This window comes from Typopeltis vanoorti, chromosome 18 (assembly GCF_054136105.1).
Source record: "Typopeltis vanoorti isolate ZY-2024b chromosome 18, IOZ_Tvanoo_1.0, whole genome shotgun sequence".
NCBI lineage: Eukaryota > Metazoa > Arthropoda > Arachnida > Uropygi > Thelyphonidae > Typopeltis > Typopeltis vanoorti.
Window position 1 is genome coordinate 64,926,593 of NC_143566.1, and position 12,172 is coordinate 64,938,764.

General features: G+C 36.6%; 1 protein-coding gene across 1 annotated transcript in view; it reads left to right on the top strand.

Annotated features, from left to right (window-relative positions):
• The window catches only part of Zir (dedicator of cytokinesis), a 667,641-nt gene that overhangs the window by 553,896 nt on the left and 101,573 nt on the right, over nucleotides 1-12,172 (top strand). The window contains exon 39 of the mRNA XM_090407837.1: nucleotides 5,675-5,765. Within this exon, the coding sequence (XP_090263963.1) occupies nucleotides 5,675-5,765 (91 nt within the window). The remainder of the gene's footprint in view (nucleotides 1-5,674; nucleotides 5,766-12,172) is intronic.

Below are 12,172 nucleotides of genomic sequence, written 5' to 3' on the forward strand. Positions count from 1 at the left end.
TTTTATATCACTCTCCTGACCTTGGCCCTTCTTCAATTTAAGTCCCAGATTTACTGGAGGGCTTTCTCTATCACCCACACTATCATTGGGTTATGGTGGAAAAACTCATAATCCGGTGACCTTCGCGATTGTCGCTAGCATTCGGTCTATTTGCCTAATCCTTTCTGAGCTTAAGTTATGTTACAATTCTGTGGTTCTTATTTAAATATTCTAACAATTTGTTACCATATTTAATACAATAAAGTGAGTTATATCTTATTTTAATTACAAGTATTTTATGTAATTTAATTGCCATGTAATAAAATCGAAATAGAAAAAAAATTTCTATTTTTATTTGATACGAGATTTTACAAAGGTCTACTCTCTCTCTCAAAAAAAATTTTTCTTTACTCCTTGCCTGCACATTTTCTGGAGAAGACATGACTAATTTCACCCTTTTATGTTTTTCTTGGCCTCAAGTTGTATCGTGTTTGAACAAATTCTCTATTTTCATCATTAAACTTATTTCTCTTTGTTAAAGGCCTTGAAGCTAAATAAAGAGCCTTAAACTAATCATAAAGCTTGCAAAATCTGTTAATAAGTGTGCAGCATCTGTAGCAATAGCTAAACTCTGATCTAACAATTCTCCCACTGCTTCTCTTATCATAAAAAGAACACACAAGATACTGGCAAAATTAAGCCTCCGCCAGGTTTGTTTCAAATCCATTTTCTCTTTGCCTGTTCCACATTGGTTGGTTATAAGAATGTTTGAATCTTCTAGGTCTTTCATTCAAATTTATCTCGATTGTACTCTGCTTACTTTCCCCTAAAGGCTCTCCCGTTTCTTTCTGGCCATTTACCAGCTTGACGTTCGAGATATTGTAGGCCTCATTCAAGGCCTTCGAGTGACTATTCCCTTCAAATGATGAACTTAATGAAGGGCCAGTATGATCAATAAGACATTCTTCATTATTTCTGTCAGTCTGTTCAGTAAGTTTGTCCTTATTGTTACTCTTTTGTTCTCTCTCTCTCATCAAGAGTTCTCTCTACCCGATTCTTTAAAACATTGTTCCCCTTGCGCGAATGTTTGTTATCCATTAGGAAAATCTCATTTCTAGAAAATCACAAAGAGAATTTGTATTTCTCTAGAAAGTCAGTTCCTAAAATTATTTGTACACTTGGGCGAGATGTCCTAGGGAGGACCAACAACTCTTGCAAGACACACAAATTGAATTCTGGTAAATACAATCTAACCCTTACTTTCTTCGTCGCACATATCTCGGGTGTTGAAATACCTGATAGTTCGGTCTCTTCAGTTCAGTTATACCATTCCATACACGGGATTTTATTCTTTGAAAATAACTTCCAGTTATGACAGAGGCTTGGGAACCGGTATCTGATAAAACGTCACAGGGCATTCCTTGAACCTTTCCCCTTATGGTCATTTTAGACTTCCTTGGCTATTCTCGATTCTTGTTCTCTCTTTTCCATGGTCTGTTTGCATAACCATGAGGAGTATGCACAAGATTTGACTCATATTTAGTATTTCTGTTGGAGAGTCTCTTATTTCTAAAACAGTTGCGAGCTGTGCCCATATTTGTTACAAACAAAACATTTGGGAGGCTCCTTCCTGTTCTTTGCCTCATTATTCCCCCCTCTTTTTGAGGTGGAATTAATTCAGGGGTCTTTGCTGTTAGTTCCCCCAACTGCTTAATAACTGCTTCAAGTTGCTCCACCATAGGCTGTTGTAGCCTTTCTACTTCTTGTCTGATTATCGATCATAATTCTTCCATGTTATTAGGTCTTAATTCCTTCGGGATGGTTATCTCACTGTCAGCTATCTGTTTAATGTTGAAAGAATTTTCTTGTTCCTCCTCTTTTTCTTTACAACCTTTAATTGACTTTCCTTTTCCCATGCTTGATCACACTTACTTTCACAAGAGAAATCACTTGCCTTTTTAAATTACATTAATTTGGCTGTTGATATCGGGACGAATGTCTCCAAGCTTTTCCTCTCTCTCCTTCAGTTCTTCCTTGACTCATAATCTAAACTGGTGGAATACCACCCAGTCAAGGTGAAGTTTATCTTCCTTGGAGATGCTTAGACTGTTTGTAATGGTCAGTAGTCCGTTGTAAAAATCTGTTACACTTTCCTTCCTATCCTGAGCCCACCTCTGCAATTTCCAAAGATTAGGGCTCAAGCTTCTTACTTTGGAGAACTGGGAAATTAAGGTTTCATTAAACTTCGATTATTTCAAAGTGTCCCTAAGTATCGGGGATGAATACAGGAAGTTCTTGACCTTTCCAACCAGTTTGCTCCTAAGCAGAATTAAACGGTTGGAAGTCTGCCCACCTTCCAACCTTTCTTAGCTCCTCAACGAAACTAAAGAATGCCAAGACATCATCATTGTCATCACCAGAAAATTGTGGGATGACAAGTTGAGGGTTAATTGTACATAAACATTCTAAGCGTCCATTTTGGGATTATTCGATTGGTCAACACTTGTAACTTCACAATCCATTATTATTTAGCAAAAAAAAATTTCATAAGTTAAACTTGTAACTGCCTGACCAAAACTGTCTCAAATAAGCTGCTTCTAGCTGCCTGTCTATCTAACATTGCTCCCCCAAATAAATGGAAAAGATAAGCCTCGATTAAAGTATTTAATAAAGTAACTAGCAACCTGCTCCTGCCTCTCCACCAAACTTTCATAAATGAACCTATTCTTCACCTAAAAATCAAGAAACCTTTTGTGGTCCATAGATGAACTCTCTTCAGCTGCCTTACCATCAACTCCTGATATGTGGAGAGAACACTGGTCCAACAATCTTTCAACAAATAGTTTCCTGGTTGAAGATCCCTGTACTCTGCAGCCTGGTTTTAACCTTCCCAGGAACATTTGGACATCTATCAATAGAATCAGAACTAACCAGTGCAGATGTGGCTACCTACTACATAAATGGAGACTGTCAGACCATCCTTATTGTGACTGTTCCCTTTTGGCCCAGACGATCACTCATATTGTGAATGACTGCCAGAGGAGCCAATTTCATTGTGGTTGGCTCCAGGACATCCACGAGATGAAAAATGAGGCCCTGGATTGGCTTTCTGGTCTGGACATTCACCTGTAGCTGCTTTTGCCATAAGAATAAATAAATAAATAAATACACAAAATGTTTTATTCACGAGGGACATCCAGAAAGTAAGTTCCATTTTTAAATATTGTCATTGCAGCACTGTGATTGCAATGGTACACATGCATGCTGAGTTTGTTGATTCCTTAGCAAGGCATTGGTGCCATTTTCAGACATTCTCACAGTGCGTACGCCTCTTGGTGTGTGTTTATAATGTCTAAGAAAATCGAATTGCCCACCGCAACTTCTTGGGCCAAGACTCCACAATCAACATGAGCATGTACTGCCAAACCCTTAAGAAACAGGGTCGTGTGATCCAGAATAAACGACGTGGCATGCTTACCAGGGACGTTGTTTTGATTCATGATAATGCCTGCCCACGCATGACTGACGTAACACAACAACTTCTTGCCACCTTCATCTGGGAACAATTCCATCATTCCCCATATAATCCTGACCTCACACCAAGCAACTTTCACCTGTTCAAGCATCTGAAATCTCTCCTTGGTGGCCAGTGGTTTCAAGATGACGATGAGGTCAAAGAAGCAGTCAATACATGGTTTGCATCATGGGCAGCAACCCTCTACAATGAAGTGTCAACGATACCAAGCAATTTTAAACCTGGTTTTACTCCATTTTTCCCAAGTAAGCAAACAGACAAAATGTCAAGTTTGCGCCTGCAATTTATGCAAGACTAGCTGATCCCACAGGTAGTGCAAGACCAAGGCAACTTGTGGTAGAAGTGGAGCAAGCTCTGATCACTAATCTTAATATTTACCCTTAATGCCAAAACACATCTCCAAGAAGGGGATGTATGATGTTTTGTATTAAAGGCAAGGGGCCACTACCCAGACCGGTTTCGACCTTTATTGAGGTCTCATCAGTGGGGAGCCAGGCTAGAAATACCAAGATTTAGTAATGCAGAGCGTGTAAGTATTTTACCAAAACGAGTTACCATAAGGTGTTATAACCTTATTAAATAAAAATCTCAGGAGGAGATATAGATGTAGAAAGTATTTTTAACTTGGGTATAGTTGTGTCAAAGATACCACTACTTGCACTACCTGTGGGATCAGCTAGTCTTGCATAAATTGCAGGCGCAAACTTCACATTTTGTCTGTTTGCTTACTTGGGAAAAATGGAGTAAAACCAGGTTTAAAATTGCTTGGTATCTTTGACACAACTATACCCAAGTTAAAAATACTTTCTACCTCTACAATGAAGGTATACAACTCTTGGTGCCCCGTTATGATAAGTACCTGAACAATGGCGGAAATTATGTAGAAAAGTAGTGAAAGATGTCTACTTTAATTTCCAATAAAGTTTTTTTGTAAGATTATTGTTTCTTAATATTTTTGTTTCTCTGATAGCCCATTGGAACTTATTTTCTGGTTGTCCCTCGTATATTTTGCTTGGTTTTCTAAGAATTTTCTTTCATTCACTGATGATCAGTATATTCCTTTTACATAGTAGTATATACATAAATAATTTCCAATTATCATTGTAATTATTCATCCTTTTGCATATCCTACATTCATTCAATTCAAGGTCAGATAATATCGGAAAATCAACAAATAATTGATTTTCTTCAAAATTAGAATTAATTTTGAAGAAAATTGTTAATAGCTCTTAGTTAGTTACTCACATATGATGTCATTTTGACATTGTATGTGCATAACTGACTAAGAGCTACCAGCAGTAAGAAGTGGTAGGGTCACAGATTCCCTTTCCACAAAGGGTTTGTAGGATGATTACAAACATCTATGTCCCTGGTGGGATTCAAGAAGGCAAGAGAGCAGATACACTAACTACTCAGCTAGGTCTGTGTAATGCCAGCCTGGTTGACCAAGTCAAAGTGTATCATATAATGTAATAATGTAAATTTAATTATCTAGTACTACATACATCCCTTGAAGGTGGACACATAACAGAAAATGATTATGGTTTTCAGGGATGTTGACCAAGAAATATGAGGTCTATATTAAAGTTAATATATCTGAGACCATAACTTTTTCCATAAATTTGCTGTTTGCTTTTTATTTTCTCTGTAGTTTTCAGAATGTTTGTGAATGTAAAAAAAAAATTTTTTTCACTTGGTTAAAAAATATACATGCAGAGAAATTATATTTTTGTTAGTCCTTTACCCAGGTGTAAGTAAACAAAGTTTTGTATGTGAAGCATCTTAATTTTAATAATAAGGTGTTACACTTTTTCTACTTGTATGTGGGAAAAATATGACTTCTGCATTAATGCAACCTTGGTAGTTTTTTTGGGTCTGGCTTTAATTGATGAGACTTCAATGAAAGTTGAAACCGGTCTGGGTAGTGACTCTCTCTTAATGCTTTTGCAAAATAAATGTTTTTCATTATGGGATATTAAGGGAATTGATATGAAGTTACTACATGTGCAAAATTTGTTTGTTCACACTTTGATAAAGGATTAAACAAAAAATATAATTTCTTTGCAAGTATAATTTTAATAATTTTCAATGAGATACATACTTGTAAATGTTCACTCTATTCCTTTCAGTTGTGAAATATTTATAACTTTTTTTTTTCAGGCATATATTCAGATAACTTATGTGGAGCCATATTTTGATATGTATGAACTTCGAGAAAGAATCACATACTTCGATCAAAATTATAATATCAGTAAGTTCTTAGCATTTCTAAACTTGTAATCATTACCTAAGTGTGCCATACACATGCTATACACTTGATTAGAATTCTACTTGCTGTGAAGTATCTTCACAATTTAATTTAAGTAATAAGATAATACTCTTTTTTACTACTTGTATATGAGAAATATATGACTTCTTCATTATCTTAGTATTTTTGTGGGTCTGGATCCAACATAATTTGAATGAAACTTGATGCCTGCCATGCACTTGATTAGAATTCTACTTGTCAGTTAAAAATGACTGTAATGCATTCATTTTTATCCTTAAAAAAAAAAAAAATGTGTTACTTTAACCACTTTCCATATATTTATATATATATATATATATCCACATGGTAAGCCTAGTGGCTATTCGCTTCGCAACCATATGCCTGGGGAAAGAATGTCCTAGGTTCGATTCCCGTCGACAACATGAGGAGCTTAAGGATCTTTCTCAGTCATAATAGCCAAGTTAGCCAGTCTTGGGCATGGACAGCAGGGTTTTTTCCACCAGTTAATCTGGGGGTTTCATCTCACAACAGGCAAACCAGCCCCCGTGAATACACAGGCTACAGTCATAGGATATAGTACGGAAAGGAAGGCAACGGGAAACCACCTTGCTCATAATCATTTTCCCCTAGATGGTGGCATATATAGCTACCCCCCAGACAGCTGTAAGGCTAAATACTATCAATCAATCAATATAATATATATATATAGTTGGTTTCCTGTTTTCTAATGAAAAACCAGACTCAGACAGTAATTACCACTTCCATATTGGACTTAGCAAAAACATACAAGGATTGGGTACAAATAAAGATTGTAAAGCATGTTTTGAATCAGTGGTTTGGTTCAATTTACAGCCAGTACAATTAAGGCTGTGTGTTTCTTTTGTTAATTACATGAGTTCTTCAGCCAGTTTTTCTGTCTTCCTGGATGAAAAACTGGAACTTCCAGGAGGTGAACCTTATCACTTCCATGTTGAACCCACTAACTAACTCATCTTCAGTCACAAGCCCTTGTAAAGGTGTCTCATGTTCTGTATGGTAGTCAAAGCAAGGTCTTTACAATGGAAGTGAGTGTCAGTCTTGCTAGAGCCTGATAAACATGTTACAAAAACGCAATTTTGGATCACTAAGCTCTCACAGGTAATCACAATGTAGGATTTTACAACTGATAGTTATGTGCCTTTTGGATTTGTGTATACAGTATTTTAAGCCTTCAACATATCAGGAATAAACCCAAATCCCTTGTCATCTTTTCATTTACTATTTAGCATGATTTCTGTAAAAATAATAAATAATGGAAAGTGGTGTAATGGAGGAGTCAAACCCTAGACCAGTTAGTATTCAGGGTACTATTATCTGTGAGGGTCTGCATGGATATGTTGTGTTTCTAAGAGGGACCTCCCACGATGAGGCTTGATAGACTTTGTGTTTCCTAGGAAGGACTTCCTGTGATGAGTCTTTTGACTCCATGCAAGCCTGAATAATAATAATATGTTAAAGAATGCTTTTATTTCAGTGCTGTTAATTGCCTTTCATAATAATGTAACAAGAGCAGCTGATGAGAGAAAGGTATATACTGTTTTTTTTTCAAAGACACTTGAGAGGGTGACACATAATAAGTTGGTATTTAAGCAATGTATGAGTTTAGATATCATATTAGTCAATTGGATGGGAAATGGGACCTTTACTGTTTAACCTTATTAAGTCCTATTATCTTTGCCTTAACATGTTAGGCTTCCTTGGCTTATCATTTCCAAGAGATAATTTGGCCTTCCTATAAACATGATTAATGCAATAATAGTGCAGTAATCCTACCTGTATAGTCCATAGTTTGACAGTGGATATATTCTCTGGCATTTTGTGATCTCTGGATGGAATTGGCTAGCACAGCTTCAACTGAAAAGTTATTTTAAATATTCTTTGCACTGTAGATTGGAATTGAACCAAGGTCTTTCTGATGCAAGGATATCATCACTACTGACTCTGCCACAAAAGTATCTATTTATTTCTATTTTTGCAACACACAAGTGCAGTATGATTGTACTAATCTTGCTGTAGTAATTTATTCACTTTCTATAATAAAGTGACAGTTAGTAGGTCAAGGAAGTGAGCACACCATGATATGCTGAACTTTGCAAAATCATTATGATAGAATACTTAAGTAGGAATCTATATTTTTTTCTTTTCTAAATCACTTAGGGAATTGAAACAACGTAGATCCGAATATAAATTAAATAATACTTTAATAGATATTTCCGATATTTCAGCAATGTCACATTGTCATTTTCTAAAGGAACTTAGAAAGGCAGGTACACACAGGCACTAACAATACAGTAACTGAGAATGAAGATATGAAGCTATCGTTCTCCTAGAAGTCCTGATGGTACCCTCTGGCGGGCTAAGTAGGCGTTCTTGGCCGTTGGGATGAAGGTCTGCTGATGTATGCCTCCCAAATTTGGGGCAGTCGCATACAACCAAATTTGTTGAGGTTTGGAGAGTTTCTTAGGGCAGAGGCTGATTCCATAAATAATCTTTAGAATTTATATTTGCTCCGGTGTATTATTGTTGCTTTCTTCCACCGTATTCTGTGGCGAGTATCCAGAGCATGGTCTGCAAGACCAGAATGGCTATATTTGTAAAACCGGATGTAGTCCTTGTGTTCAGAAATTCTGATATTCGCTGTCTTGCCTGTTTGGCCAAAGTACGACAGTTTACAACTGCAAGGGACCTGGTATACACCAGGTAGGTCTAGGGGAAGTGGTTGGTCTTTGGTAGAGCGGATAAGGGATGCCAATTTTCTGTAAGGCCTGTAACAGGAGGTGAGGTCATGTTTTTTTAGAATTTTGGTAATTTTTTCTGAGGTGCCTTGGATGTAGGGAATGGTGATGGATTTAGAGTAATCTGTTTTTTGTGGAGGGGGGGAGGAGAGGGGCTGTGGTTTGTAGGTTTTAATATTTTTTGGATTTTGGGGGGGGGGGTAGCCATTGGCTGAGAAAGTGTTGAGGATGTGATTTAGTTCAGTGTTAAGGGCTATGTCGTTAGAACAGATTAGTTTAGCCCTGTTGTATAGTGTTTTTACCACTCCATATTGTTGTGGGGGGGGGGGATTGTTGGTGGATGTATCTGCCTGTATGGGTGGGTTTTCTGTAAACTGAGAAAACCAAAGTTCCATCAGGCTGGCGGGTGACTAGTGTGTCTAGGAAAGGGAGGCAGTTGTTTTCCTCTTTTTCCAGGGTGAACTTGATTCTGGTGTGTTGGTTGTTTAAGTGTGTAAGGAAGGAGAGGAGTGTTTCAGAGCCATGTGGCCAAATAGTGAACACATCATCAACGTAGCGAAGCCATATGGTTGGTTTTTGTGGGGCAGAGGCTAAGGCTTTTTCCTCAAAGGTCTCCATAAAGAAATTGGCCAAGGGTGGGGAGAGTGGTGAGCCCATGGCTGTCCCCTCTATTTGTTTGTAGAATTTTCCCTGCCAAACGAAATAGCCTGAGTTCATTGTGAACTGAAATAGGGCTGAGATATCGGGGGAAAATTTAGCTTGGATCAGCTCTAAAGTTTCCTTGAGTGGGACATTTGTGAATAAGGAGGAGACGTCGAAGCTGACCATTATGTCAGTATGTTGGAGTGTAAGGTTTTCTATGCTGGCTTTGAAGTGGGCTGAGTTTTTTATGTGTGATGGTGTGTTGTCAGTTTAGTGTGTGAGCTCTTTGGCCAGATGTTTAGCTAATTTGTATGTGGGGGAATCAATGCCATCCACTATGGGATGTAATGGCACATTTTCTTTATGTATTTTGGGGAGTCCGTAAATACGGGGGGGTATAGAGTTAAACGGTTTTAATCTGTTGGTAACTTCTACAGGCCAAGAAGTGACTTTCTTTAGGAGGCTGTGAAGGCAGGAATCTATAAACTGGAACAAATAGGAATGGTTATGAATCTTGTGATAGGGATGTGAGGATTGCTGCAAGACCTATCTGTTACACTAAAGAGTACTTTATTTTCATCATCAGCAAATTCTTTTTATCCTCTAGGGGTGTACAGGATATACTTTATTTATTTTCATCATCATCAAATTCCCTATATCCTCTAGGGGGTGTACAGGATATTATCATAGTACTAAATTACATTAGTAACTTACGATCAACAATTTTTCTCCAAATTAATCAGTTACCTGTCAAGATTCCAATATTATCAGATCTTATATTTTCGCCTTTTAAGTCTCTTTTTACTGTTTTAAGACATCTTGGTGTTCCTCAGGATGCTTTCCCTGCCAACCTAGCAAACACTTGTTTTGCTAATCTTTCCTCTCCCATTCTGTTTAAATGACCATACCACCTGAGATTAGCTCTACTGACACATTCCTGAATGATCACAATGTCAAGTTCTGTCCTATATCCTCATTTTTAATCTAATATTGCCATTGACACCATCTGTTCACTCCACTAGTCTTTCTCTGAACTCTCATATCTGTGGTCTCCAGTCTTTGATTAAGAGTTTTATTTCTAACCCAGGTCTCACATCCATCTGTTAAAATTGGTTTGAACACTGACTTGTATACAGCTCATTTAGTGTTGTGACTAATTTCTCTCTTATTCCATATAAATTTATTCAGTTGGCTTCCTACAATACCAGATTTACTAATTCTATTATCTATTTCCATATTTAATTTGCCATCTTCACTAAAAGTTCTGCCTAAATTAGTTGAAATGCTCAATTTGTTTGTTCAATAGGTGTCCATTCAGGATACACTTTCAATGTTTCTGCATATTTGCATTCTTTGTCTACTTGTAGCTTATTTTCATACCAAATTTATTACAACAGTTATTCAGTTTAGTCAAAGAATCTTGCAGATATGTACTGTGTTTATTCAGAAGTGTAACATCATCCGCATAAAATAAAGAGCTTAGATTAACATGACCAATTTTAATAAGAGATTTAATACCACTTTCATTCATAATATAATCCAAATAGATAATGAATAATAGTGAAGATAATGTGCACACTTGTCACACATCTGATTTAACCATCTGATCAAACTACCTTCCTTCAATTCTAACTGCTGATTTAAAAATAAATCAGCAATGCATAGTCTTAAATAGAGACTATGCATTGCCCAATACAATGTTCCATTTACACCATATAATTACAGTGTTTTGAAGAGCTTTCTGGTTAGTACCTTGACATATGCCTTTTTCAGATCTATAAAACTTGAATACAAATCTTTGTTATATTCCCAAGATTACTCACCTATTTCTTGACATATGCCTTTTCCAGATCTATGAAACTTGAATACAAATCTTTGTTATATTCCCAAGATTGCTCACCTATTTTTCATAAAGTGAAAATCCTGAAAACCTCTATTTGGCCAAAATCCAGCTTGTTCTTCACCAAGTTTCCCTTCCACAATTTTCTTAGCCATTTTTATAGATGAGTGCTATGAGAGCTCTACTCCAATCTTTCAGAATTCATCCCTCTGACCACCTTCTGAATTATGCAGTATAACCAATGTAAAACTTTTATAATGCCACTTGAGCATTTCTGGTCAAATATCATCTACTTTCTACACTTCAGGTTTTTGATGGCTTTTTCTACTTCATGTACGGATATATATTCTTGACTACATTCCTGTTAGGAGTTTTTATTTCCATGCTAACACTGCCTGCTTCACATAGCAATCTTTCAAAGTAATTACTCCAGACATGTAGGATATCTTTATCTTCAGTTGACATCTCTATCATCTCTGATTCCTTTTACAGTACTCTTTCCTCCATTTGTGAGATTTTTCAATAGCCTCCAGAATATTTTGCCACCTTTTTAATATTCATTTCCTATGTTCTTACCATAGTCTTCCCATGACTTTTGTTTAGCTAGTTTTACACATTGCTTTGCTTTCTTATATTTGTCTCTGTATTCTCTAAGAGTCCAAGCTAACTAACTTACTTGCTAGGAACTTTCAATATGCTTTCTTCTTTTCCTTCCTCCCTCTTTAATATCCTGGATCCACCATGAAGTTCTGATTTTTCTCTCCTGGCAGATGGCCTCACCACATATCTCTCTGACTGAATCAATCAATGTTTTCTTCAGGATTTGCTACTGAATCTCCAAGGTTCTTGATTTCAAATTCTTTCATTTTTTTTTCTTGAATGATGTTTATATATTTCAGTCTGCAGTTCACTTCTGAAAGCTACTCAACTTTGATTTGTTTTAAAACTTTCTTATACACTCTTCCCTGATTGTTATTGCCTGAATATAATATTTTGTATATGTGTGTGTGTGTGTAGAAAGATCTTACCTGTTTTTTGTATTCTTGTTTCACTCACACTTGTTATGTCAATCTTGTACTTATCTAATTCTTCTGCTAGTTTCATTTCTTTTCCATTGATTCTTCTTACATCAA